The 27,984-nt window shown below is 37.1% G+C and overlaps 2 protein-coding genes across 3 annotated transcripts in view; one reads left to right on the forward strand and one right to left on the reverse strand.

Moving 5' to 3' along the window:
* Positions 1 to 27,984, forward strand: part of LOC120414391 (5'-nucleotidase domain-containing protein 1) — a 313,824-nt gene that overhangs the window by 27,450 nt on the left and 258,390 nt on the right. The gene's annotated exons all lie outside the window — the stretch shown is intronic.
* On the reverse strand, positions 47 to 27,942 carry LOC120414409 (prostaglandin E2 receptor EP4 subtype). 2 transcript variants are annotated; one of them, XM_039575591.2, is made up of 6 exons: positions 27,270 to 27,942; positions 9,039 to 9,255; positions 8,678 to 8,861; positions 863 to 1,137; positions 387 to 550; positions 47 to 131 (listed from the first exon to the last, which is right to left on the reverse strand). In XM_039575591.2, the coding sequence occupies exons 1-6, from the start codon at positions 27,581 to 27,583 to the stop codon at positions 53 to 55; spliced, it is 1,233 nt and encodes a 410-aa protein (XP_039431525.1). In that variant the 5' UTR covers positions 27,584 to 27,942; the 3' UTR covers positions 47 to 52. The 2 variants fall into 2 exon arrangements, with proteins under 2 accessions (XP_039431525.1, XP_039431524.1); XM_039575590.2 differs by having other exon boundaries at positions 47 to 550.

A 27,984-nucleotide genomic window follows, 5' to 3' on the forward strand; every position in this document is an offset into this window, starting at 1 on the left:
TAAAAAGTTTTTCTTTCGTTCTCGGCCTTTCCGTTCTTTAGTAAAGTTTTGCTCAATCCTCCGTGTCCGTCGTGGTCACCGTGTCCCGGCCTTTCTCCTTCGAGGGGGCTTTTCGCGCTGGCCACGCCAACCTGGGAGGAAGGGAGACAACAGATGTATTGAAACTAGCGTACTTTACGTGGCGTTTACGTGTTTGTGTGTGGGTGGGTTTGTAGTGAGATCGAGTATTGTTGGTTCTGATGATTCGTGTGTTGATGAGGTTAGTTGTTGTTGGCTAGTGTTCTAGTTGGGGTTGGTTTCAGGGCAGAGGTGACGAGTTGGTCGTCTTCTGGATCGGTGCCATGGCCGTCTCCACGATGTTGAACTGATTCCGACTGAACACGTACCGGATCATGGTCCGCAGGTCACTTCGGCCACTCTGCCTCAGCAGTACGTAGATGTACGGGTCGAGCATGAAGTGCAGCAGAATCAGAATGTCCGACAGGCGGAAGAACCAGTTGAACCGGGCCTTCACCTCGGGGCGCAGCTGTTGGGTCAGGATGATGCAGACCTGCGGCGAGTTGAGGATGAGAGAGATATTAGGAGAAATTATCTTTCTTGTATGCAAAAGGGAGACGGAAAAATGTTACACACATAATTTGGCAACGAGAAAAAAAATCTGATTTCCGTTACATGGGGTGCCTGCTCACTATATTACAGTACAATTTGACAGGATTACAACTCGACTAGGGGCGTGCCACAATTAGTCTCGAGAGATTAATCCAATGATGATGGGTATCATCCATTTCCCAAAAACCAGTGTTCAGAGCGAAAAAAGTAGGTCCAATTCGTTTCGGCAACAGGCCCTTTCGAGAATACTCACCATCTGGGGCAGCCAGCAGGCCAAAAAGCTGATGCTGAGAAAGGTCATCAGTTTGGCGAAGCGAATTTCCTCCGTGGTCGGTTCGCCAACCATGCGGAAGATGGACGAGTCGGCGAAGCTGGCCGATTTCTGCGACGAGCTGCGAATCATTGACCGGTCCAGCATCGGCGTCGGCTGGATCGAGCGGAACTGGCGCCGCATTTTGTGATGGGACCGGTACAGCACCTTCCGGACGCTCAGGTTGCAGATCACGATGCCGGTGCACAGGATGATGCCTACAAAAAATCTTCTATTACAATTGTGGTTTATGCAACGAGATGCTAAATGAATATTTCTTCTGCTCGAGTATAAATTTAACGAGTACTGAAAAAATAGAGTTTTGCAACGAATTCAACATTTTATTGCAATTTCGAAAACCACTGTTAAATAAAATATTCAGTGGAACATTTGTACCCCGCTTTAGTTTGACGTCCGTGTATTTGGTCAAGACAAAAATTTAAACAGTGTCGAAAAGTTTTACTTCGTCGGGACGATAACGATAGAAGAAATTAATCCTATTTTCAGGATATGATCAGATTTGGGAAAATGTTTAATGACCACCGGAGATGTTCCCGTGCAATTCGAGTTCCATCATTGCCATGATTTTTCGTTCAATGATATAAATTTTGCGTCGCTTTCAGTATTTTGAAAAAAAAATCCTTCTTCAAGTTGTTTAGAATAGTGCCCTACACATGCTAATTCTTTTTGGTAACGATTATCCCATTCCTTGCAAAGTTATGGAAATCATCATTAATCAATGATTTCCAACTAGGACGTCAATGATTGTACCACAAAATTATATAAATTTTAAAACATATTTGATTTAGAGCAAAAATTCCTTCAGTGGCTTCAAGAAGGCAACAGCCGGCACATGCTGATTCATTTTGGTGCAGAAATTCGTTAAATTGAATTCAATACAGAGAATTTTAGAGTGATGAACAATTTTCTTCGAAAATGATCAACGGCTTCACCTTAAGTTAGTTTTGAACGGGTGATTGCCTATTAAGCATACCAAATGCATTTTCTCAATATATCATCACCACCATTTTGGCCGCCATAAACTCGACAATCAAAATCAGACATCGCAAAAAAAAAATTCTCCTGGTTCGATTAGCCAAAGATTCGATTATCCGAAGTGAATTTTGGCCAAGGCCCTCGGATAATCGAGTCTGGACTGTATGTTGAACTGTAGAAGTTAAGACTTACGTCAAATGTGAAGTTTATAAATCTTTTAAAGTTTTTAAAAGTTGTTTTTAAGAAGCCTTAAACTATGTAGAATCCTTCCACAACATCCATTTAGTCATTAAATTAAGAATGTGGAGAATGTGTCAGGTTCGCAACCATTTCCACAAAATGACGTATTTTTTTGATAAATCGTTTTTTATAGTTTTCAAACAAAGCGTCTTTTTGAAAGGATTTTCACTATTTCACATTTTTTAATGTTAAATAAGAGTACTAAAGTTTTCTCAAAATATTACAATTTTCAGTATCAAATACTGAAATTTTCACAAAATACCAATTTATTTTGAAAAAAATTCCTTAAACCAAGTACAACTTTTAATTAGTTTTTTGTCAGCTACATGCAAAACTGATGGAGAGAAGGAGGAGTTTGCTAGAAAATCGAACTTCTAAGCAAAATTTTCTCAAAATGCATCAATATCATTACAGTTGGAATACTGTCACAAGTTTGCAAAATATCAATGAATTTATTTAAAAAAAATCCGTAACGAAACAAGATTCAAGTCTCTCTCTTTCCAATCTGTAAGGGACCATCCATAAACCACCGCGACACTTGGGGGGGGGGGGTATGGCGATTGTTCACGAGGGGGAGGGGTTGAGATTTCCAAAAAAGTGTTCACGTGGTTTATGGTTGGTCCCTAATCTCAAAATAAACAAAAATGTTAAATGGATTAAAAAGCCATGATTTCACAAAAAAAATCTAAAATATGTTTTGCTTTGACAAAAACTTGAAATCTAGATTAAATTTTCAAAAGGTCCCATCTGCATAGGAAACCCATGAGGAATAAGTTGTTTTGAAAATTTAATCTAGAAATGACATTTGCATTGAAAAAATGCAATATACACTGAAAAAAATAATAAAAGTACCAAATTCCTAAATTCTAGGAATTTTGACTCCTTTCCTTACTAAGAAACCCAATAAACCCGATTACTAAATAAGGAAAAGAGGCAAAATTACTAGAATAAAGGAATTGGGTACTATTTTTTTTATTTCAGTGTAAGTTCATGACAGCTCAAAATTTAGTAAAGATTTTATGAAAAGTTAATATTTCATATTTTTTTTACATTTTTGTTGTGTACAATATTAAGATTTTCATAAAACACAAAGAAAAAAAAAGCATTTTACACAAAAAATTATAATACGTCCTACAGTGAAAATCTTTACGAAATTTGGCGTAATTGAATGTATTGAAGATATGAAAATATATATGACTGTATCACATTTTTATTAACGTATAAATTCGTTTGGGATACTCTGTGATAAAAATTAATGAAAATGATGCTTCATATTCTAAAATGTATTTAATTATATCCCCTCGCCTTCGTCCTTCACTTGGGTCAAAACAAATAAAACGGCAAAAAAAGAATGAAAAAAACAAAGACTGATTTTTCTACATTTCAAATTTACCGCAAAACATCTAAATTCTTACAAAATATATCTATTTTGGTTATTTTCAATGTTTTGTTTTTTTTAACGAAACACGATTTTCTATAAATTTATAGAGAAACATCAAGTTGAATTCTAAAATGAGAAACTGCTGGGCTATATATTGTGCTATATTTCCAAAAAAATGATAAAAACAAATAAAATGGCATGAGTTACAAATTCCAAACGAATCTTCTTTTATTGGATTTTTTTGCGGAAAAGTTTTGTTTTAAGGGGTTACATACATGTAGGAAATCACAAAATTTCATATTACAGAAAAATTATTAAATCCACAAAACAGATGATTTTCAATTTCTCCTGAAAGATTCATGAAGATATTTCATGATTAAACTTAGTTACAGATGATCTAAGCTCATAATTTTGCCATGAGCAAAGCGAACTATCAAATTTTTAGAGCGTTTTTCTAGAAACACCGAGTTGATTTACGTTTGCCACGATATCTCGAGATGGGATTAACCAAATTGGTTGAAATTTGGAGTGAAGACTCTCAAGGCATATCCCGTGTGCATAATGAAGCTCGATTTTTTTTAATTTTGATCTTTAAAAAAATACAAAAATCAAAAACTGACGATTTTTTCAAGAAAAATACAAAAATATTTATTTTTAAATAAACTTTTTGAAAATCGGCCGAGTCTTCACCAAAATTTTGGTTTGGTCAAGACAGTAGGTCTATTCCCGTACTTGCAGAATTGCAGAATTTCTGCAGCTTCTGCAGAATTCTGCAGCCAGCATAAGTCACTTTTTTGCAGCACGTTCCCGTACTTTTCAGCTCGCTCTCTTCATCTCTCTCTTTTGCAGAAGTTCTGCAAGGAGAGAAACCGCAAAACTTTTGCCTGGGTAGCGCGTTCCAGTACTTTTTCTGCAATATTGTACACAGTTGAGTGGATTTACTCAAATTGGGTATTAAAGTTTTTTAATTATTTCAACATATTAAAAAAATGGTTCACAAAAAAAGTAATTGAAAGAAGTTTACCTCTATAACGGGGATATTATTTTTTATGCAGTACAACGTTTTATTTTAAAAATCAAGGATGTATTAGGGTAATTCTCTACCAACTCACACGAAATCGGGAAAAGTTGCCCCGACCCCTCTTCGATTTGCGTGAAACTTTGTCCTAAGGGGTAACTTTTGTCCCTGATCACGAATCCGAGGTCCGTTTTTTGATATCTCGTGACGGAGGGGCGGTACGACCCCTTCCATTTTTGAACATGCGAAAAAGGAGGTGTTTTTCAATAATTTGCAGCCTGAAACGGTGATGAGATAGAAATTTGGTGTCAAAGGGACTTTTATGTAAAATTAGACGCCCGATTTGATGGCGTACTCAGAATTCCGAAAAAACGTATTTTTCATCGAAAAAAACACTAAAAAAGTTTTAAAAATTCTCCCATTTTCCGTTACTCGACTGTAAAAAATTTTGGAACATGTCATTTTATGGGAAATTTAATGTACTTTTCGAATCTACATTGTCCCAGAAGGGTCATTTTTTCATTTAGAACAAAATTTTTCATTTTAAAATTTCGTGTTTTTTCTAACTTTGCAGGGTTATTTTTTAGAGTGTAACAATGTTCTACAAAGTTGTAGACCAGACAATTACAAAAATTTTGATATATAGACATAAGGGGTTTGCTTATAAACATCACGAGTTATCGCGATTTTACGAAAAAAAGTTTTGAAAAAGTTACTTTTTGCGTTTCTCTTTGTTTCGTCGTCCGTGTCTGTCGCGGGTGACCATGAACGGCCATGATCGATGACGACCAACTTTTTCAAAACTTTTTTTCGTAAAATCGCGATAACTCGTGATGTTTATAAGCAAACCCCTTATGTCTATATATCAAAATTTTTGTAATTGTCTGGTCTACAACTTTGTAGAACATTGTTACACTCTAAAAAATAACCCTGCAAAGTTAGAAAAAACACGAAATTTTAAAATGAAAAATTTTGTTCTAAATGAAAAAATGACCCTTCTGGGACAATGTAGATTCGAAAAGTACATTAAATTTCCCATAAAATGACATGTTCCAAAATTTTTTACAGTCGAGTAACGGAAAATGGGAGAATTTTTAAAACTTTTTTAGTGTTTTTTTCGATGAAAAATACGTTTTTTCGGAATTCTGAGTACGCCATCAAATCGGGCGTCTAATTTTACATAAAAGTCCCTTTGACACCAAATTTCTATCTCATCACCGTTTCAGGCTGCAAATTATTGAAAAACACCTCTTTTTTCGCATGTTCAAAAATGGAAGGGGTCGTACCGCCCCTCCGTCACGAGATATCAAAAAACGGACCTCGGATTCGTGATCAGGGACAAAAGTTACCCCTTAGGACAAAGTTTCACGCAAATCGAAGAGGGGTCGGGGCAACTGCTGTGTGAGTTGGCGGAGAATTACCCATTATTTATTTAGTAACTAGAAATTAATTATGCTTAGGTAGAAATTAATATTAGAAACAACTCAAATTTTGTACATTAGGTAAACAATTTTACAAATTAGAGTGGCAGGTACGTTCAATAAATATGATTAAAAAAAGATAAACATAGGTTTTATATAGAAGGGACTAAAAACACATGTTTTAATTGCAGAATGTTTGAATGCTTATTCATAATAACATAAATAAATTATGACTGGATGTCACATGAAAGAACAACGGTGACGCAGCAAAATTGACAAATCGTGCTTGCCATTTCATTAGGGCACAAAACTTTTTTAGACAAGAGTGTGTCCCTTTCACACCTTATGTAAACTGTCATTCGAGTGAAAGTTATGTGCCCTTTTGAAATGTTAGGCTCCAAATTTGAAAAAAAATTAATCAAAAACTAAATTTTTTGAAAAACTTAAATTAAGAAATCCATACTTTTTTATATTTAAAAAAACTAATATTTTCAAATTGAGAAACTTTCAAAAAACATAAATTTGAGACATTTAAAAATGCAAATAATTATATCAGAAAAATATAAAAAAAGTAATAAATCACAAATTCAAAGCTTAAAAATTCAAATAATTGTAAACTAAATATTTCAAAATGTTTAAAATTTCAAAAGAATCTTAATTTTGAAAATTTAAAATAAAAAAAGGTGGAAAAAAATTGAAATAAAAAAAAGGTTTTAATATTTATGAGTTCAGAACATCAAAAATTCAAAAGCAACAGTTTAAAATAATGAGAATGAAAATTAAAGAATTTATAATTTCAAAAATAAGTTAAGCTTAAAAAATTCTGTAAACCAAATCTCATCTAATCTAATCTAATCTAACACAGCGCAGCCAGTCCGATGAAAGCATGCTGGAAAGTCTTGTGATAAGATGAAAACCCTTTTCTCCGGAAACCATCGCTGCCTAAACGACCGATCAACTGCCAGCGTTTTCTGAGTTGCACGACAAACTCACAAGTATTGGGTGATGTTTTCACGGAGAAACAATTTCCAAAACTCCGATACTTCATCGATACCGACACTGTTTCCTTTTTGAGCGAGGGGGTGTAGTTAAACTAAATCCACAGTTGGCCCAACTAGTTGAACACCTCTTCAGGAAGCTTTCTCCGTCTCATCACGACTAAACAACAAAGCAGCTCAGATCTCCTTAAAAAATTCTGTAAACCAAAAATTTAAAAACTCAAACAAAAATAAAATAGATACAGTCCAAATTTCCAATCTCTAGATCCTTTAAATTTAAGTTTCTAACCTAAAATATGACTCCAAAAAATGTGTGTTTTTTTATGATTCAAGATTGCGAAGAATTAAGGAAATTAAGAATTTAATAATTTGAGAATTTAGGAATTTAAGAATTCAAGAATTTCAGAGTTTCAGAATTTTAGTTTTGAAAAAAATACATCATTTTTTTTTGTTCATATAAGAATACAAATTATATATACTAAATTCAAAATCAATTAAGGATCAAAAGTTATTCCCAAACAAATATTTATTTGAAATTATTAAACTCAAAAGAAATGTGTCTTTAAAAAGTTTAAAACAATTTGTTTTTATAGTACATTTTGTTATGTTGAAGTACTAGCCGTTTTTATCAGGCAAAAAAAACACTAAAAAAATCGCTTTATCATTTACATGAATGAACTAAGCCTGAAATCGTAAACATAAAAAAAATCCTTTTTAATAAAAACAGACATAAAAAACTACCCCAAAATCATTTATTATTACAACTAGTAATAAAAAGCTTGATTTCACCCAACTTGCCAATTTTATGTAAACGTGTACTCAACATCCATCACACCAAATTACAGTAACTTTTCAGCAAGAAAGAGAAGAGAGAGCTTGCAGAAAAGTACGGGAACGGTTTCGCTGCAACTTCTACCTCTCTCACTGCAGAAGTTCTGCCTGAGAGAAAAGTTACTTTTGTTGCAGAAAAGTACGGGAACGCTCTGCTGCCGTTTTTGTGCAGAATTGCAGAATTCTGCAGTACGGGAATAGACCTAGTGTTGAGATATCGTGGCACCCGTCTGTTGAAACTGCTAACTTCAAATAGTTATATCTCGGCAATGATTAAACCTAATGTCTTCAAATTTGTTTTGTAAATTGATAAAAATGTATTTAAAAAAAAGTTGAAGTGTGTGCTCATACCTCTGACTTTTTAGCCGATTTACAGTATTATACTTTCCGAAAAATATTTTTTCATTCAAAAATGTTAAAAACCATTGTATTTTGTTCGTAGCTTGTGTTTTAGTTTAGAAATTGGTTTTTATGATGAATAACTTGAAATACATTGCTTTAAATTTGTCTAAAAAGGAGCAATCATAACCATTTTGCCATCTTATCCTGCCAACTTTTCCCATCCTGCCATCTTTTGCCATCTATTATCCTAGTGTAAATACAGACTCTCGCTGTGGAAAGACAAATCGCCTGCATTTATACTACCCTCGTTGCTTTTCTTTACGCTCAATTTATAGCAATTTTATGAAGGCGGAAGTTGTAACCCCCAAACGCCCTCCTCCCAATCTATTTCCGAACCAAATCAATTAAACCCATCACCACCATAGCGTCCCGTAAGGCCTCCCATCCCGTCGTGCTCCGTCATGTTTATTTACTTAACCTAATCATTACTTAAAACACACTCGCTTTACCAACACCACAGCCACAACCTACCCACGGTGAAGAAGAGGTACGCGTAGGCCACATCCGTCGGGTCGGTGGCGTCCCGGTACCGGAGGCAGACGTTTTTCGCCTCGTCAAAGTAGATTCCGAAGCCAAACAGCGGCAGAAACGTGAAGAAGGCCCCGATCGCCCACAGCAGGAATATCGATCTTCTTATCATTTTATCGGACACATGCTGGGGAGAAAGAAGGGGGAGAACAAACGGGATTGATAAGGTTAGGAAATCGGTTCGAATCAATCAGCCTGCAAGTCTGCAATGCGCCTGACGGTAGGCAAAATCGATGGTGGGAAATGTCAATAGATGGCGCGTTCGCCAAAACTTCAAATCTGCCAGTTTGACAGCAAGAATCACCTTATGATAGAAGAACGGCTTCGTGAGGGCGATGTACCGCTCGAGGGCCATAACGAACGCGACGCAGCCGGAGCTGATGCCGAACACGCGCCAAATGACGCGCGAGATGCAAAAGTAGTGCATGTTCTCGTCGACGAGCCGCTTCGGTAGATAGCTCTGCAAGTACATCTGGGCGCACATGCCCGTTAATCCAATTAGGTCGTTTGTGAGCAGGCATCTGCAGGGAAGAAAGAAAATGGACAACAACAGGAGAAAAAAAGGAATTAATTGGGCGGATTATCTCGGTTGATTTCGTCTCGGACGTTAATACTTGGGCAAATAAGTTGTTTGTTGATCTAAGTCCTGCGTGACAAATCGATGATGGTGAGAATCTTTTCCAAATTAGCTCAATAAACAGGAAATGATTGATGCAATGGAAAGCTTGAAACTGTTTTGAGTGAAGTGATTTTATTCATTATAGTGTTTTTGAATGTTCAAAAAGATATTAAGACTCTTTTTTAAGTTTACGAAAAACTTTACATATCTTTATTTTTTGTTTAGTTTCTCTTTCGGATAGTTTTTGCCCCACTAGCTTGTCCAGCACATGTAACAGAGTGGGGCAAGATTATGGGTGATTTCAAAATTTCGTCGTTTATGGACAACTTCTAAGCAAATTTAGAACAAGTTTTTGAAAATGGTGGAGGCAGCATTTCCACAAGTATTTTTTTCTATATTAAGGTGGTTTTGTTTCTTGTTTCTTGTTTCTTGTTTCTTGTTTCTTGTTTCTTGTTTCTTGTTTCTTGTTTCTTGTTTCTTGTTTCTTGTTTCTTGTTTCTTGTTTCTTGTTTCTTGTTTCTTGTTTCTTGTTTCTTGTTTCTTGTTTCTTGTTTCTTGTTTCTTGTTTCTTGTTTCTTGTTTCTTGTTTCTTGTTTCTTGTTTCTTGTTTCTTGTTTCTTGTTTCTTGTTTCTTGTTTCTTGTTTCTTGTTTCTTGTTTCTTGTTTCTTGTTTCTTGTTTCTTGTTTCTTGTTTCTTGTTTCTTGTTTCTTGTTTCTTGTTTCTTGTTTCTTGTTTCTTGTTTCTTGTTTCTTGTTTCTTGTTTCTTGTTTAGTTTTTAGTTTTTAGTTTTTAGTTTTTAGTTTTTAGTTTTTAGTTTTTAGTTTTTAGTTTTTAGTTTTTAGTTTTTAGTTTTTAGTTTTTAGTTTTTAGTTTTTAGTTTTTAGTTTTTAGTTTTTAGTTTTTAGTTTTTAGTTTTTAGTTTTTAGTTTTTAGTTTTTAGTTTTTAGTTTTTAGTTTTTAGTTTTTAGTTTTTAGTTTTTAGTTTGTCGTTGCAAATATTATCAGGTATATATCCCTCGACTTTGCAATTTAGATGGGTTTTAGTTGATCTGACTTTTTCTCTCTATATTTTTTTATTTTTTTTTTATTTTATTTAGTAGTAGATCTCGAGCCAGATCGACTCGAGGCTCGAGCCCAACATTCTCAGTGGGTTTGTTCTATAGCCGAGGCTACAGCTCAAAAGATGAATTTTTTTGTCATATTAAACAAACACTTAAAAGAGATTCATCAATTAAATTTATTTTTTTTCTGTGTGAAGAGTCAAATTAATAAACCTACAACTTTGCCTATTACAAATACATCGATCAGAAAAATCGTTCTCTAAGAGCCGTCAGCGCAAAAATGGTCATTTTCAGAAGCTAATAACTTTTCAACAAAAAATGATTATGCTTAATTCGTTCTCATATATACCACTCGAATAGAAATCCTGTAAGCAAATCCAGGAACTCCGTGTTGTTGAATTCAACAACATGGAAATGTTTTCAAAACCGTTAACATTTTTCTCGATTTCACTGCAAATGTTTTCTAAATCCATAACATAGTTGTTCAAAATCGAAAAAAATGTTCACGATTTTAATACATTTCCATGTTGTCGAATCCAACAACACAGAGTTACCGGATTTGCTTACAGGATTTCTATCCGTGTATTACTCTTCTCATTGAAAAGTGCCAGCGACAAAATTGGGCGAAAAGTTCATCGCCCGGAGATCGCGAGTTGGCGCGAGCGAATGAACACCGCGAAAAAAGATTCGGGGGTGCATTGGGGTTAAATGATTATTTCGTTATTCGGTTTAATTAGAAAATCATTATTTTTTCGTACATATCGCTACTTTGATGCGATGTAATTAATTTTTACAGTAAATTAGGCATTGTTACATCAAATTTGACCTTTCAATCGCACTAGAATGGCCAAATTTTAAAACAACAATGTTTGCCAATTTGACCTTTTTACCCCCAATTCCCCTTGTAGAACAAAAGAAAAGTTCATCCGCGAACTGTCAGCAGCACGCTGTTTTGTTTGCTAGATCAACATTTGGAAATGTCGAACGTTAAAGGAAATCGCTCAATAAATGGAAATTAACCGATTTCAAATGTTTTGGCCGCAAATGAAAGGTAAGGGTGGCTAATTTTTGATTCCGATCTGTAAAACTTGTTCTGGCGAGGGTTCTGGGCACTGCGGCAATCGATTTTAACGGCGGGTTGCTTCCGGTTACATTTAGTTTGCGGAGAAGGTTTTTCAATCCACCAGGGGCTTATTCGGGGGCAACAGTCCTGTCCTATTTTATGCATTTAAATGAAAAAAGTGATCAGAGATGGTTTTTAATCTGTTTTATACCGTTGAACATAACAATTGACTTAGGGCTTTAGGACCCTATTGTCCGCCATTACGGGGTTTGTTTTCCGGTACCCCCTGAGATCATGCGTGATCAATGGAGGTCTATATGCAGCAATTCCCCACGAAAACAGCATGGAAAAAACAAAAGTGCTCGGATCGGGCTCAAAATTTTTCTGAGGGTTCCCTGGCCGAAATAATTCGACCCGTATTTTTTTGTTTGGCCATTGGGGTAACCTGCGCCGGTTTTCTGAAAAATGGAAATTTTCGTGGATTTTCGCAAAAACCATTTTTTTCGAAAAATCATAACTCCTCGCCATTTTAACCGATTTCAATTGTCTTATACGCAAATGAAAGGTGATAAGTTGGTGATAAGAAAAATAGTAAGAAGTTTCAAAAATCTAGCATAACATATGAAAAGGGCGTATGAAACTTTAAAATGCTGTTTTGACGGTGTCTGAACCAAAGAGCTTATGTCTGGAAGTATTTTTAGCGGATTTCCCGGACATTTTTACGTAACAAATCAAAAAATGGGAGGAGTTCATTAAGGGACCATCCACAAACTACGTGGACACTTTTTTTGGAAAACCCAAACCCCCCCTCCCCCTCGTGAACAATTGACCATACAAAAAAAAAAACTTTTTTGTATGGAGCATGGACAATCGCCATACCTCCCTCCCCTAAATTGTCCACGTGGTATATGGATGGTCCCTAACAGGATTCCGAGATATGATTTTTTGAAAATAAAATCCGTGTTTTTTGACGCTCCACGCGCAAAAACCGGAGAATGCCGAAATTGGCAAAAAATCAACTTTTTCACTAAAACTGCGATAACTTTAAAATTTCAGCGATGATCTATAGATGTTTGGGGATCAAAATTGTTTTAATTAAAAGACGCAACTTTTGTTACCCAGACATGTCATCGTTGAAATTTTAAAGTTATCGCAGTTTTAGTGAAAAAAGATGATTTTTTGCCAAATTCGTCATTCTCCGGTTTTTGCGCGCGGCGCGTAAAAAAACACGGATTTTATTTTCAAAAAATCATATCTTGGAATCCTGTTAATGAACTCCTCCCATTTTTCAGTATGTTATGTAAAAATGTCCGGGGAATCCGATAAAAATATTTCCAGACATAGGCTCTTTGGTCCAGACACCGTCAAAACGGCATTTTAAAGTTTCATACGCCATTTTCATATGTTAGGCTAGATTTTTGAAACTTTTTACTATTTTTCTTTGAAAGGCCAACTTATCACCTTTCATTTGCGTATAAGACAATTGAAATCGGTTAAAATGTCGAGGAGTTATGATTTTTCGAAAAAAGTGGTTAGTCTATGTTTGTTTTTCATACTAAACACTGCAAATATTAAACTTACCAGAATTTCCGGATTACCGAAACTGTTGCCCCCAATAAGCCCCTGATGGATTGAAAAACCTTCTCCGCAAATTAAATGCAACCGGAAGCAACCCGCCGTTAAAATCGATTGCCGCAGTGCCCAGAACCCTCGCCAGAGCAAGTTTTACAGATCGGAATCAAAAATTAGCCACCCTAAACTTTCATTTGCGGCCAAAACATTTGAAATCGGTTAATTTCCATTTTTTGAGCGATTTCCTTCAACGTTCGACATTTCCAAATGTTGATCTAGCAAACAAAACAGCGCGCTGCTGACAGTCCGCGGATGAACTTTTCTTTTGTTCTACAAGGGGAATTGGGGGTAAAAAGGTCAAATTGGCAAACATTGTTGTTTTAAAATTTGGCGTTAGTGCGTTTGAAAGGTCAAATTTGATGTAACAATGCCTAATTTACTGTAAAAATTAATTACATCGCATCAAAGTAGCGATATTTACGAAAAAATAATTATTTTCTAATTAAATCGAATAACGAAATAATCATTTAACCCCAATGCACCCCCGAATCTTTTTTCGCGGTGTTCATTCGCTCGCGCCAACTCGCGATCTCCGGGCGATGAACTTTTCGCCCAATTTTGTCGCTGGCACTTTTCAATGAGAAGAGTAATAGTACTCTTTCCCCGTTAGATTAACCCTCTACAACCCAACCCCGCCTCTAGACGGGCTTCGATTTAAAAAATCGCCAAAAATCCATTTTTCAACCAATTTTCGATCTTCAAAAAGCATTGGAAAGAAGAACTTTTAAAATTTTGGAAAATTTTAGGATTGGAAGTTTGACTTGTTTTATGTGACTTTGCCAATGTTTTTAAAAATGTAATTTTTTTAGGGGTCAACTTTGGCTGTGTTTTTTACTAACATTTCCTATATTTTTAGTAAAAAGAAGTATGCAGTAATTTTTCTAGTGCCCTAGACTATGCCTCTACGCATTTATTTACAATTTAAATGAAAATGGTTCCATTTTATAGCAAAAAAAGTGAAAAACATGCAAAAAATTGAAAAAGTTACTGTAAAAACATGAAAAAATTAGATAGGCAAAATGTAATGATAGGAGGTGATAGAGAAAGCCAAATACTACCTAAAACAAACATAAACTAAACAAGATAAATGCATATTAATATACTAAAAATGAAACAAGAAAAACATAAAACAAGAGAAGTAAAGTTTTTCGTAGAACAAAAGTTGCTCAAAATGACCTCCTGAACACGGGAAAAATAAAAATCTTCGAAAAAAAAATTTGGGCAGTAGAGGGTTAATTTTTGCACTGATGTTGTTTTTTTTTCAAAACAACCCAATAAATGGAATGAAACACATTATTTATAATAAACTCATAAATAATGTTGTTTAAATTTTGGTCACATCCCATTTTTATACAAACAATTAAATACTTCACTTCACATTCCTTCACACGTGGCTGTTCCTGCCGAGAATAATTTATAACTTCCCAAATCGATTGCAATCACCAAAAATCTCAAATAAACAATACAAACAATGCCCGAGACCCTCCTCTTTACTAATAAGGAGATCCTCGCCAAAAGATTTATCAATCAGCGGAAATGATTTATTTCTCCCGTACTCGATCTCGACATCCTCTCTCACCCTAACTTTGAACAATGGCCCATCATTAATGTATTCACCTGCGTGTAACCCCGATAATAATAGTCAACAGCTCCCCACTTTTTGACGCCGGTCCGTCCTCCCTCCCCTGGGGACATTGGCATTCATCTCAGCACCCCAACTCACCACTGGACACGGGGGAGGCTCCCCTCTTGAAGAATCTTGGCGATTCAAATCTATTTCAGGGTTGCTCGTTCCAAAATCGAATTTGCACCCGTCGTCCAATCCAATCACCACACACATCCAAACAAATAAAGTTGCGGGTGTTGGTAGCATTTTTTTCGCCACGTGATCGGAATTCGAAATGGCGCCTTCCCCCTTAAGTTAAACTTTTTTTGCGCTAATGCTCCGGGGAGACGCAGTTTTTTGTTTGATGTTTGCTGGGGGTAATCTCTTGGGTAATTTCTGACTTTCTTGTTTCTATTTGGGTGTAGGTGGTTGTCGTGTGTTGACAGAAACATGCGAAGAACGGCAGAAAAGTCGCGCCAACTTGTAACCGTTGGTTACAATAGAGTTATCTACGTGCGCATGTATTGCGTGTACGTACACGAAAAAGATTGAGGTTAAATTTTGTACCCACCAGCAAAACAAATGGGGTGCTAGTGTGCGTGAGCTCGGGCTTAGATAACTCTATTCTGGATAATTGAAGCTTCGCCTCAGCATTTTATACCACTTACACTACACTACAACAGTTTTGATGGGGCGAAGCGTATCAGTGTAAGCGAGGCTGATGTCCACCAGTTTCCTGCGGGCGCATTTGAATACGTCACAAAGGAAATGGTGGGAAAAATGGACTTGGGAAAACAAATGAGGGAAGTCGATTTGGGGAAAATGGCGCTCTTCCAAACAGGCGTCCGAGTGGACAAGTCGTGCTCCCGCGAAGGGTCGTCAATCGCCCTTCCCATCGGCGGAACCAGGAGGTTTCCGCGAGCAGCTCGTCCATCTCGGATTGGTCGGCCTGGGTTGCGTAAATCCCGTGCTGGTAGCTTCCCACGTCTAATCCGTAATAGGACCACCCCCGTCGTCTGGCGCCTCCCCGCGCCATCACCGTCAAGGACGACCACCCTCAGGCCGCTGGCCTTAACCGCAAAGGAGGGTCCCCTCTCGGCACGCCCGCTTCAGTGGACTCTGGGGCTGCCGATCAGCCAATGAGGGAAGACGCCTGCCCACCGGAACCAGCAACGCCCGCTGGTCGTCCATCATCCCGGCACGGAAGCCGGAAGAACCGACGCCGCCCAAGGAGGCCGGCGAACAACGCTGCATCTGGCGCCGAAGACCAGACTCGCAGCCAAGAACAAAGGGCCGCCGCATCCGTCAGCAACAACAATACCCCCCCCCCCCTTGGGGCAGTTCCCGCCGCAGAGTGGAGGTTGGACGAACTCCTCTGCCGGCCCGCAATCGCCGGAGGCGAACCATCAGCTGAGCGGATCACGGTATGTTAGCCCCTGAAAAACCCACACCCACACGAACCAAAACCCCAAATAAAGTGCTGTTGAAAAGTGGAAATCCTTCCGTGTTTTTCTGTTGTAACCGATCCTCCCTTGAATCACCTAGTAGTTTGCCGACCCTGGGATTACCCGGTTTGAGTCTTGTGCTACGCTGGCCAAGCCATTACTTTCAATTGGCTCCCAGCTCAAATCCGCGAAAAGTGATCAAGGTTGGTGAAGTCAAGCAGAAAAATCAAAGGATTTTTCCAACGGGAGGTGGCAGGAATCCGAGTAAGCTCGGTTGGTCACTGTCCACCTACCCCGGTGCAAAACTATGTGAAAAGCACACAAATCCGCGGTTCCTTTACGGTCCTGTTGGAAAGAGGATCTTGCGCGCTTTCCAAAATCGTTTTCGGCACGATTCTACTCGTGGATTTTGGTCAGCAGCGACTTTTAACAAATCTATGCTGCTTGTACATAATTGTAATGTTCCTATGTGTGATACTCGACAGCCAACGCAGCAGCATTTATTGTTATTTATTCCGTCTCGTCCCTTTTGTGTTCGGACTTGACGATGAAATTGATTGACAACACAACACACAGATCTCTCAGCACACACAATAGACAGAAAGTGAAGAACAAAACGGAGGAGTGAAAAAGCCGTACTTACTGCACAGCAGCAGCGGTGTCGATCGTCGAGTTCGACAATATTGAGTAGCTCCAGCCGAAGTGTTAGGGATAATTAAATAACGACCCCGAGCAGGTCGTCAGTCTGCTCCGCGCGGGTGATTAAAGACCGCCGGCAGAGTTGAAAATTATTTGTGATTTTTGTACCTGATTGAACCCACATTTTGTCGTAGACCCAGACTGTTGATGTGACGTCATCCCTGGAGAGACATTTGCACCTGAATCTAGTCAAATCTTACCTGTTGGATGAAGCCAAGAACTTAGGCAATAAGTAAGTCCTGTGAGGCGATCCTGAATCAACAATTTCACCTGTGATTCACCCGTGACCCAGCCATATGACAAGTGACGTCATCCCTGGTAGGTGATAGGTACCTGAAAAGCCTTGTTTCTTTCTTAATAAAGGACAAGCAACCAAATAGGGGAAAGCCCCGACCCAAAAGCTTTATTTTAACTAATTTCTTTTTAAATTTTCTTAATTCTAGAACATAAACTTAGTAGGAGATGCTGAGGAAATCGGTGGCCAAGATCGGCACCGACTTGGGTGCTAGGGGTTTATTGCGGCGTTGTCCCATCTTCCCTGGACCAAGTCAGCCGGTCTGGATTACCACGATATCCCAGTAGTCATTCCGAAACGTTGAGAGTACCTGGAAAGAAAAATAAAAGAGAAATATTAGTTGAAATAAAGTAATTAGAACACCGTGATCTGATAAAATTAGCCGTCTGTTGGTTTTAATTTGTTAGTAGGATTAGTGTGTGTTTTTGTGTGTTGATCTTAGCCACTCTCCCCTAAAGAAGTGTGGGTGGAGAATCCCACCTTCGTGAAAAGGGATGAGAGTTGCAAGATGGCATAAACCTTGGTGCTGTAACGAACCTAAACTACTCACCAGGTAAAACGGGAATCCATAGCCCAACGGGCCAGTTCGCGGACGATCAAGGGGTTATAAACGTCGTTTCCCTCGGTCCGAGCGCGGCTGGTGGTGTTGTGGTGAGGGGATCTCCCGAGAATTGCAAAGGCCTAAAAATTTGTTTTACGATCCATTAGTGATCAAACATTTTAAAGTGTACACTGTTTTGTCTTACCTGTAGCTCATCTTGCGCGTCAAGATGGCTAGCACGGTATCCCAAAGACCATTAGTGGACTCCTGCAGGCGACTTTTTGTCCAAAAAGTTCGTTCTGGCAGCGATGTTCCACGTCTCAGTCCAAATCCCCGCTGGGATGGACGAGAATGAGTCAACTTACCCTATAAAAGAAGCGCTTCGTTATGTTGTATTTTGTTTTGTACTTACCTTAACGTTCGTTGAAAATTCTGCAGGTTTTCAACACTTTTTACCGATAAAACTTTACGTTTTCACTTGCACTACTTTTGCATGTTCGCATGTGTAAACATTGCGATATGCTGACGTTTGACAGATTAGAGACGTTTCGGGAACTGTCAATCAGTTTGCCCGTCAGGAATGAACCCTTGTGGTGAATTTCCGAATAAGATCGAATGTGATCTAAAATTGGATTAAATGTAAATAGTTCATGAAAATGAACATCGTGGCCACGATTTGTAAATAGAGTTGTCTACTAATGTTTTGGGAATTATTTTAATTTATTCTTTTAATTTGTAGTGCATGTCTAATTGTTAATTTATTTATTTATTTAATTTATTTATTTTGCCTATTGGGCTGATTTGATAAATACCTCTGTGATATAATCTGTGATTGGTTATCACATGGACATGTGCATATTTGCCTAAAATGAGGCTTGTACATAAGAACTTGACCACGTACGCTAGACCACGAACCTGATGAGTGCCGAAGATGATTTTGGAAAAGCAGTTCGATTAAAAAAAATGTTCTTGAACTTCGTGCATTCACATTTTTTTCGCCGGGGTAGTGGATAGTGTAACCGTTGGTTACAATTCTGGATAATTGAAGCTTCGCCTCAGCATTTTATACCACTTACACTACACTACACTCAAACCCCGATGGTTTGACACCAACTGTTGTCAAACGAACGGGGTCACTTTTTAGTTTGACACCCCTTTTACACGGAGTTCACACACACTACTGAACGTTTGTTTAGATAGTGTGTGTGAGCGCCGTGTAAAAAGTGACAGTTCGTCACTTTTTAGTTTGACTTTGACCAACCAACGGGGTACAAACTAAAAAAGTGTCAAACGAAAAAGTGACCAACCACCGGGGGTTGAGTGTACAACAGTTTTGATGGGGCGAAGCGTATCAGTGTAAGCGAGGCTGATGTCCACCAGTTTCCTGCGGGCGCATTTGAATACGTCACAAAGGAAATGGTGGGAAAAATGGACTTGGGAAAACAAATGAGGGAAGTCGATTTGGGGAAAATGGCGCTCTTCCAAACAGGCGTCCGAGTGGACAAGTCGTGCTCCCGCGAAGGGTCGTCAATCGCCCTTCCCATCGGCGGAACCAGGAGGTTTCCGCGAGCAGCTCGTCCATCTCGGATTGGTCGGCCTGGGTTGCGTAAATCCCGTGCTGGTAGCTTCCCACGTCTAATCCGTAATAGGACCACCCCCGTCGTCTGGCGCCTCCCCGCGCCATCACCGTCAAGGACGACCACCCTCAGGCCGCTGGCCTTAACCGCAAAGGAGGGTCCCCTCTCGGCACGCCCGCTTCAGTGGACTCTGGGGCTGCCGATCAGCCAATGAGGGAAGACGCCTGCCCATCGGAACCAGCAACGCCCGCTGGTCGTCCATCATCCCGGCACAGAAGCCGGAAGAACCGACGCCGCCCAAGGAGGCCGGCGAACAACGCTGCATCTGGCGCCGAAGTCCAGACTCGCAGCCAAGAACAAAGGGCCGCCGCATCCGTCAGCAACAACAATATCCCCCCCCCCCCCTTTGGGGCAGTTCCCGCCGCAGAGTGGAGGTTGGACGAACTCCTCTGCCGGCCCGCAATCGCCGGAGGCGAACCATCAGCTGAGCGGATCACGGTACGTTAGCCCCTGAAAAACCCACACTCAACACACCCACACCCACACGAACAAACCCCCAAAATAAAGTGCTGATGAAAAGTGGAAATCATTCCGTGTTTTTCTGTTGTAACCGATCCTCCCTTGAATCACCTAGTAGTTTGCCGACCCTGGGATTACCCGGTTTGAGTCTTGTGCTACGCTGGCCAAGCCGAAACTATCAAACTTCAGCCGGAAGAAAAAAGTTACACAATTTGTGGTACCGGTAGGGTTTTTGCTACAAAAGTCTTAATCGGAAGAGTGAGTGCAAACAAGCGAGTTTTGGGACTTATAACAAATGATTTTGCCCAAGTTTGGGTTTTTGTATCAAGAAACAATTAAAATACCTATGTGACAAAATGATTGACAGCAAAGTAATTTACCCACAAAAGTTTTCCCTGAAAAGAATTTAAATTGAATAAAATTCTAGATGTTACTAAACGTCGACGATGACAAACAGATAATTATTTATTTGCAATATATATAAAATTCTTTAAAAATATTCATTATTCTTATAAATTAGTGTTTTTTTAAATGAATATTTTTGTACAAAGAGTTACACACTATTTTGTACTCAATGAATTCTATAAATCACACCATTACATTCAAATTTATAACTGAAACCGGTGCACGTAAATCGATATGCTGTCAGTAGCCGATCCGTGTTAATAACGGGAACAGTCTGGCACGATAACAGTTACTGCTGTGGAATAATAAATCATGTGAGCATTTTATTGGTATGAAATCACGTCAGATAGTGGAGTGTGAATATCGTAGCCGATAGTTGAACATTAAACTGCAAAGCAATATAAAAATATTATTATCAAAGAGTAATTCCTTAATTTAAACAAAATATTATTGATTCCAATTTCAAGCTTAAATTAAAAAAAAACAATTTTGCAACTTTCTTTTATTTTTAAAATATTGGTCAGTAAAAATCTTAAATGTTCAGATGAAAACTCATTCAAACTTCAAAAAATTATAATGTTTTGGTATCGGGATGGTGTCACCTATCTTTTGCAATTGTAATTACATGATAATTTTCACAAAAATACGTATTTTCCCTATATTTTGAAAATGCAATGTTGCTCGAAAAATACTAAAAATGAATGTTGTTGCAATATGGATATCAAATGGTCGGTATTTTTTTCATACATTTTGATAATATTATTTGTGAAATATTCAAAATTTTACCAAAAGTACTGTTTCTAAAAAATATTCCAAATTTTATCTTTTTACAATATGGGTATGAAATGATCAGGATTTTTTCAAACATTTCGACAGTAAATGTTTTTAATGTTTTAGTGAAATACTCGAAATTCTCATGAACTAATATTTTTCGGAAAAACACTTAAAATTTACGGTTGTTTCAATATGGGTACCAAATGATCTGGTTTTTTTTTCTTAAATTTCGAAAGTAATACAGTCCAGACTGGATTATCCGAAGCCTCAATTATTCGAAGTTACGATTATCTGTAGGTTTGTATGGAACTTCGAATAATCGAATCATGAACATAATAAAAATTGTTATTATTTTTTTTTATTTTCTTATGTTGAACATCAATTTCGAGTTTTGTGACCCCATTTGTCAAAATATTCACAAAACTACGTATTTTCGAAAAAAAGTACTCGAAAAAATACTTAAAATTATTTTTATTGTAATATGAGTATCAAATGATCGGGATTTTTACTATACTATACTAATACTATTTTTCGTGTAAAACTCAAAATTTTCACAAAGCAACGTAGTTTTTGAAAAAAATATTCATTTTTTTAACAATATGGATATCAAATCATCGGTGTTTTTTTCATACATTTCGATAGTATTTTTTTTATTTTATCGATCATTTGAAACCCACATTATAAAAAAACTGAAATTTTAGTATTTTTTTGATACTACGTAGTTTAGTGAAAATTAGGAGTATTTTAAGAAATGTGTTATGAACGTATGAAAAAATACCAATCATTTGATATATATAAATATATCGAAAAAAACTGATTTTCTTAGTATTTTTTTTAAATACGTAGTTTTGTGAATATTTTTTTTTGTATTTATTTAGGACCTTTTAACTATGAGTCTTTCGGGTCCTGAATATTTTGACAATTTCATCCATTTTCATATTATTCAACTTCATTTTTCGATGTATAATACAATTTGAAATCAAAGAGTACCTAAGTAAATTTTAATAAAGTGCATCGTTTTCAAGTTGAGGTCATTTATAGGTAACTTTTTTGAATATAGTCACAGTTAGGGTGTCCAATTTTCCCGGGTTTAGAATTTCCCGGGAAACGGGAAAAATATGTTTGAAATCCCGGGAATTCAGTTAACAGTTATAAAATCTATATTTTCATTATATTTGTTATGTTTTCAAGCTTAAAATCATAGAATCAGCTCAATTATATTAATTGGTGATAATGTACACTTCAATCTAAACATAGACAAATCAAAATAAAATTATTCGCTCTGCAGCATTGCCTTGACGTTCTCGATTGCGAGATTCCTACTCCTTCCTTTTGAATTTGATTTTTGTTTTTTTTTTCAAATATGCAAAAATTAAAAATCAGGCATCGTCATGCACACGGGAGGTCTTGCGAGTCTTCTCCCCAAATTTCAGTCAATTTGGTCCATCCTATCTTGAGAAAACAAATTTTCTCAAAGTTTGACAGTTTGCTTTGCGCATGGCAAAATTTTGTGCTTAAATCGTCTCTTACTCATACACGCAGAAAAATAAAAAAAACGAAACTATTGGCACTACGCCCCCCGGGGCATGGCCTTCCTCTAACGTGGGATTTCTGCTCCAGCGCCTCTGACGAGACAGGAGAAACCGGGACCGACGTTTTACTTCACCATCCGATAGAAGCTCAGTGGATAAGGCGGGAATCGAACCCGCGTCTCATAGCATCATCGGGATCGGCAGCCGAAGCCGCTACCCCTGCGCCACGAGACCCACGCAGAAAAATAAGGCATATTTGAATCAACAAAACGTTTTGTTGATTTGAAAATCATTATTTTTGTTGAATCAACGCTAAACGTCAAAGCAGCTTTTTCTAAACAACAAAAGACTTTTGTGGAATTGAAAAAATCAAGGTTTGTTTCAACGCAAAATCGGCGTTGATTATATTCAACAAAAATTTTGTTGATTCAAACCTCGTACAGGCTGATTCTACAAACCATTTTTCTGCGTGTATTAATAATGAAGATATTTCATGAAACTTTCAGGAGTGATCATCTTTCAAGTGGATTTAATAAATTTTCAGTAATAAGTTTTTTGCATTTTCTAAATGTATGTAATCGCATAAAAGAAATTAAGAATATGATTTTTTTGTTTTTTATTCTGCTTTGACCAACTGGGGAAAACCGGGACTACAGTCTGAATAGTTGAATATATTTTTTTCCAATTTTTAGAATTATTTTTATTTGTAAATGTAATAACCAGTATTTAAAAATATAGAGAGTTAAATAGAAAATATTTACAGCACTAAGCATTTTGTGAATCTGTAAACTCAAATTTCAACAATTTTCCTTTATAAGCCAATGCCGAATTAATGTTTTTTAGATTTTTAATTCTTATCGATTACTATGTATTCAACTATTAATGTATTTCTAAAAAAAAATATTACAGGGCCTAAATTTTATGTTTTTTTTTTCAATTTTGGGAATTCCCGGGACAAAATATAAAAAAATCCCGGGATTCAGGAATTCCCGGTTTTAGAAAAATCCCGGGATTTTTGTCTCGGGAATTCCCGGGATGGACGCACTTGTCGCAGTTTTTCTTTTTTTTTTTAAATCAATGCCAGTATTTTTGAAAAACTGAGAAAATTCTTTATATTTTGCTTTTTTGAACTTTGTTGATACGACCCTCAGTTACTGAGATATTGCTATGCAAATGTTTAAAAACATGAAAATTGATGTTTTCCAAGTCTCACAAAAACAACCCACCATTTTGTAACGTCGATATCTCAGCAACTAATGGTCCGATTTACAGTGTTAGAATATGAAACATTCGTAAAATTTTCCGATCTTTTCGAAAACAATATTTTCAAAATTTTCAAATCAAGACTAACATTTCAAAAGGGCCAACTATTCAAAACTACGCCTCGGCTCTGTTTATTTGAGCTATTCATCACTATGAAAACAGTCAAAAACACTTTATGAAAGCTGTAATTCATGATCAAAGTTCTGATAAGCCGATTCCGTCATAAATTTGTATGACACAATCTAACCCGCAAACCCAATGTCACCCCTGATGACGGTAATAGAAATGGGCCGAGGACGGGTATATTTCCTCTGTATCACAGAAAAACATCTTGTGGCAGACAAGATGCACGGGATTGAAACTGGTCTGAAAAACCTGTATCATTTTCTCATTCGAAACAGTGGCGCCACGTGGTGGTAGCTGCCCTGTTTATTACACTGTGAAATTATCCATGGCGAATCCAAGGAACCAGAATGTGACAACAGAAATGTCCGTCCAAAATGGGTGCTGCAAAAAAACTTATTATTTTTAACAAATTTTCGAACAAATCAGCAACGAATTACAAGTTTGACAGTCAAACTACACTTAAAAGTTGGTTTTGTTATTTGTTTTTGCAAAACCGCATATTTTTAACGAAAGTGTCAAAAATATTCGTAATCACCTTTTGCCTCTTGGTGGCGCTTTGTGTTAGTATTTGTGTGGTCTATGTTTGCGGACGTGCACGCAGAACACAGAACAGTAAGAACTAGTGAAAATGCTTCACTTTCTTCTGATACAAGTCGCCATATTGAAATTGCTTGAAGATTCATACCCGTGCAAGATGGCAACAAAAAACAATCACTGTTTTGCACCCTCAATGAAGTATAGCAACCTATATTCAACTATACGCAAAATTATTACCTCAGAAGCAGCAAAATGGAGTGTTCCGGTGTCTTTGACGAACCAGATTTGATACGCAAATGCAAAATCGAGCGGTTCCAGCTTCATGTACTGCCAATGTTTTCATAAATCCCCTATGTGCTTTTTTATCCCTTAAGTTGTATGATTGTAACTGTGCGAATTTTTAGAAAAACTTAAAAATATACAGTACTTTGTTCTACTAAACTGAAGAAATTCCAGTTTTCTTAGTGAAAAACTAACATGTAGCTTTATGTGTTTGACAAACTGGTATGCCTTTTTTCTCAGCTTGCTTTTTGTTGAATTTGGGACATTTATGCGAATATGGGTAGTATCAGGAAGGTAAAATTATTTCATAGGAAAGTTATTTCAAAATTTTTGCATGCCTTATTGCCACTCCAAAAGCTCCGTGACACACATTTTATTTGTGCTCATTTAAACCACGGTGTTTTTCTCGAGTACTTCATGAGTTTTTTTTTTGAGGCTTTTTCGCGATTTTATAAGAAATTTATCACAGAAATTACAATCAAAAACAAGCTGAAAGTGGCAAGTAGACCACTGAATAAAAACATTCAAATGAACAATTTGTCATGAACTGTAACCAAAAAAGTACAAACTCGAAATAGTGGAGCTGTTTATACTATCCAAACATGTAACATCCTGAATTTCATAAAAATAGGACCACCCCTTCCTTTTTTGGCACAGCTCCTAAGTTTTGCGATTTTCGTCAATTTTCCAGGAAAAAACTCGAATTATGGTGAATCGAATCATATTTTTGATTAGAACCAAATATGTGTGCAATGTGCATTTGGCCCAGTTGAATTCCTTACATGCAATTTTATTGATATACATGTGATTTAATTTCAAATTAAAAGTCACATGATGATTTGACATGATACCATCTATTTTCGTGTTGGTCAAATTAATACCTCTTGAGATATACAGTCATCCCACATATTCGGAACACTCACAAATTCGGAACACTTTTATGATAATTTGTCAATAGCATGCCAAAAGTAGCTTTTCTGTCGACCTTACTATTTTTAGAACCTTCATTTGGACATTATCTTGCTATTTCACTAGTAAAAGTAGTACTTTTTGAACAAAAACATCATTTCAAGACTATTTTGTTCAGAGCAGCAAAACACTGCCTCCAAATGGCCTGTTTCATAATTGTGGGATGTTATTGTGCCTCCCACAATTGTGGAACACCTGAATTTAACTGATATTTACACGAAAAAAGTAATCAAACCATGTATAAAACATCACTAAGCTTGAGTTTCATTGGTTTCAGTGTGTGAAGTCATTATTTGGCAATAAATATGTACTCCTGGAGGGAACCAAAGTTTGTTTACATTCGTAAGAAAAAAGTGTTCCGTATTTGTGGATTTAAAGGGTCAAAGTAATTCTTCAACAACTTCATATAAAAGTAAAAATTTGCAGATGTTCAATACAACATTTGAAAGATCGCAAGAATAGCTTTCAAATGAAGGTAAAAGCGGATCATTAAGTTCAATTATCGATTTGCTTGATTTGATTTTTTGAACATTGGCCGATCTGGAAACCGTTCCGAATATGTGGAATGACTGTACAGTATGTAAAAAAAATTATACCCCTTGGGGACTATGCACATTTTGTAATTAAACATGTACACAATTTAAAGTTTGACAGAAACCTAGTACTACGTTTTGTTCAGAAACTCATGCCGAATATTTTGCTATAAAAAGCTCACGAAAAGATGATTTCTATAAAAAGTTAAATAACAAATACTATTACAGAAATCAAAAAAAGGTGCAAAAAAATCTGTACACCTTTCGAAAAATCTACATAAATAATGTTATTTGTTGACAAATCACCATAAATCCAGTCTCCCAACTCTAAACAGACATCTTGGACTGATTAAAAAAATAATTTGGATTGAATATAGAGTTTACTAACTACTTAGTATAAAAAGTTATATAACTCTAGAAATTCTATATAAAACTTATCTAAACATAATTTTGCTAACTTTCAATTGTCTAAATGTCAATATATGACCATAGAATTGCTTAATAAACATTCTGGAGCGGGTATAACACCGTTTTGGGGGTCTTTGTATCGATAAAATAGATTTTTCGTTGGAATTTCGTACCAACCCGGATTTACGTCGTCAGAAAATCCGCCGGCATCCGAACCGGTCCACAATTAACAACTAAACCTATGTGGCATTGGAAAGGGCATAAAATTTCCAAGGGGTGTTAAATTTTTTTTACATACTGTAGAAATTTTTAAGCCTGCACTTGAAAAAATAACATAATGCGTGATGCAATTTTAATTGTTTTTGGGGTTGAGGTGGAATGACCAAAATGTAGTTAGGAAGTTGCAAATATTTTTGAAGTTTATGGTTGGTTGGAAAAAAGTGTTTTAAAATGCATTTAACACGCGTCCAGTTATCTGTTTCATGTTTCTAAACATTGAATCCTTTTTGTACTAAACAATTAGAAGCTTAGTATTTTGTTTATTTGATTGAAGAATATATATTTAAGTAGGTTAATTGATGTTTGAATATAAAGATAGAAATTGAGGAAAAATACACTACCAAAGACCAAATTTCAATTAAAACTCACTTCAACATCAGCGAATGCTTGGTATTTCGCACGTTTTTCCGCTGCAACAGGTAGATCAACGCGATCAGATTGCCAACGCATCCAAACAGGTACGACAGGGCGATCGTCACCAGAATGGGCCGGGACGGTTGCATTCCACCCACCCGGGTTACGTTTCCCCCGAGCAGCTTCTGCTCTGGCGTAACCAGCAAGGCCACCACACTGCTGCTGCTATCGCTTCCATTTCCGGCGGGGTTGTTCGAAGCCATGTCCACGGCTGCGGTTCCGGCCGCCACCAAGAACTCGGCCAGCGAGCTGTTTAGTGACGTGGACATTTTCGTTGAGGTGGATTTAATTCGCACAAAACTATTTTAAAATATTCTCTTGCGAAATTTCACTAACACCTTAAGATTTGTAAGCACTAATTAACCGAAATTGACACTTGAAGTAAATCATTCCAATGAAGTCACAAATCAAGAAGTTGCACTCATTTTGTGTGTGTTTTTTGCGTTCTTCACTGATCCTGGTTAATCCTGCAGTTAATCCTCTCGAACAAATCCTCTCGGGAAAAGCGAAGAGCTTCGACTATCCAACGTGGGACAAACGAAACGCCGCCGGAGTTGAGCCCCCGCGGGAAGTGGTGGTCGTCGGTTGACCGAACCGAACACGCGCGCCTCCAAAACGATACTAAGCGCGCCCCAGGACGAACCAAAGAATTTTATCCAAAACATTCCAC

The sequence above is a fragment of the Culex pipiens genome, chromosome 3 (genome assembly GCF_016801865.2).
Source record: "Culex pipiens pallens isolate TS chromosome 3, TS_CPP_V2, whole genome shotgun sequence".
Classification (NCBI taxonomy): domain Eukaryota; kingdom Metazoa; phylum Arthropoda; class Insecta; order Diptera; family Culicidae; genus Culex; species Culex pipiens.

Coding starts and splice junctions, on each gene's coding strand:
- LOC120414409 (XM_039575590.2), bottom strand. CDS start 27,583: ATGTCCACGTCACTAAACAGCTCGCTGGCCGAGTTCTTGGTGGCGGCC. Junction 1,138..8,677: donor GTACCTCTTCTTCACCGTGG/GTAGGTTGTGGC, acceptor GATTTTTTGTAG/GCATCATCCTGTGCACCGGC. Junction 551..862: donor CCTGCTGGCTGCCCCAGATG/GTGAGTATTCTC, acceptor AACTCGCCGCAG/GTCTGCATCATCCTGACCCA.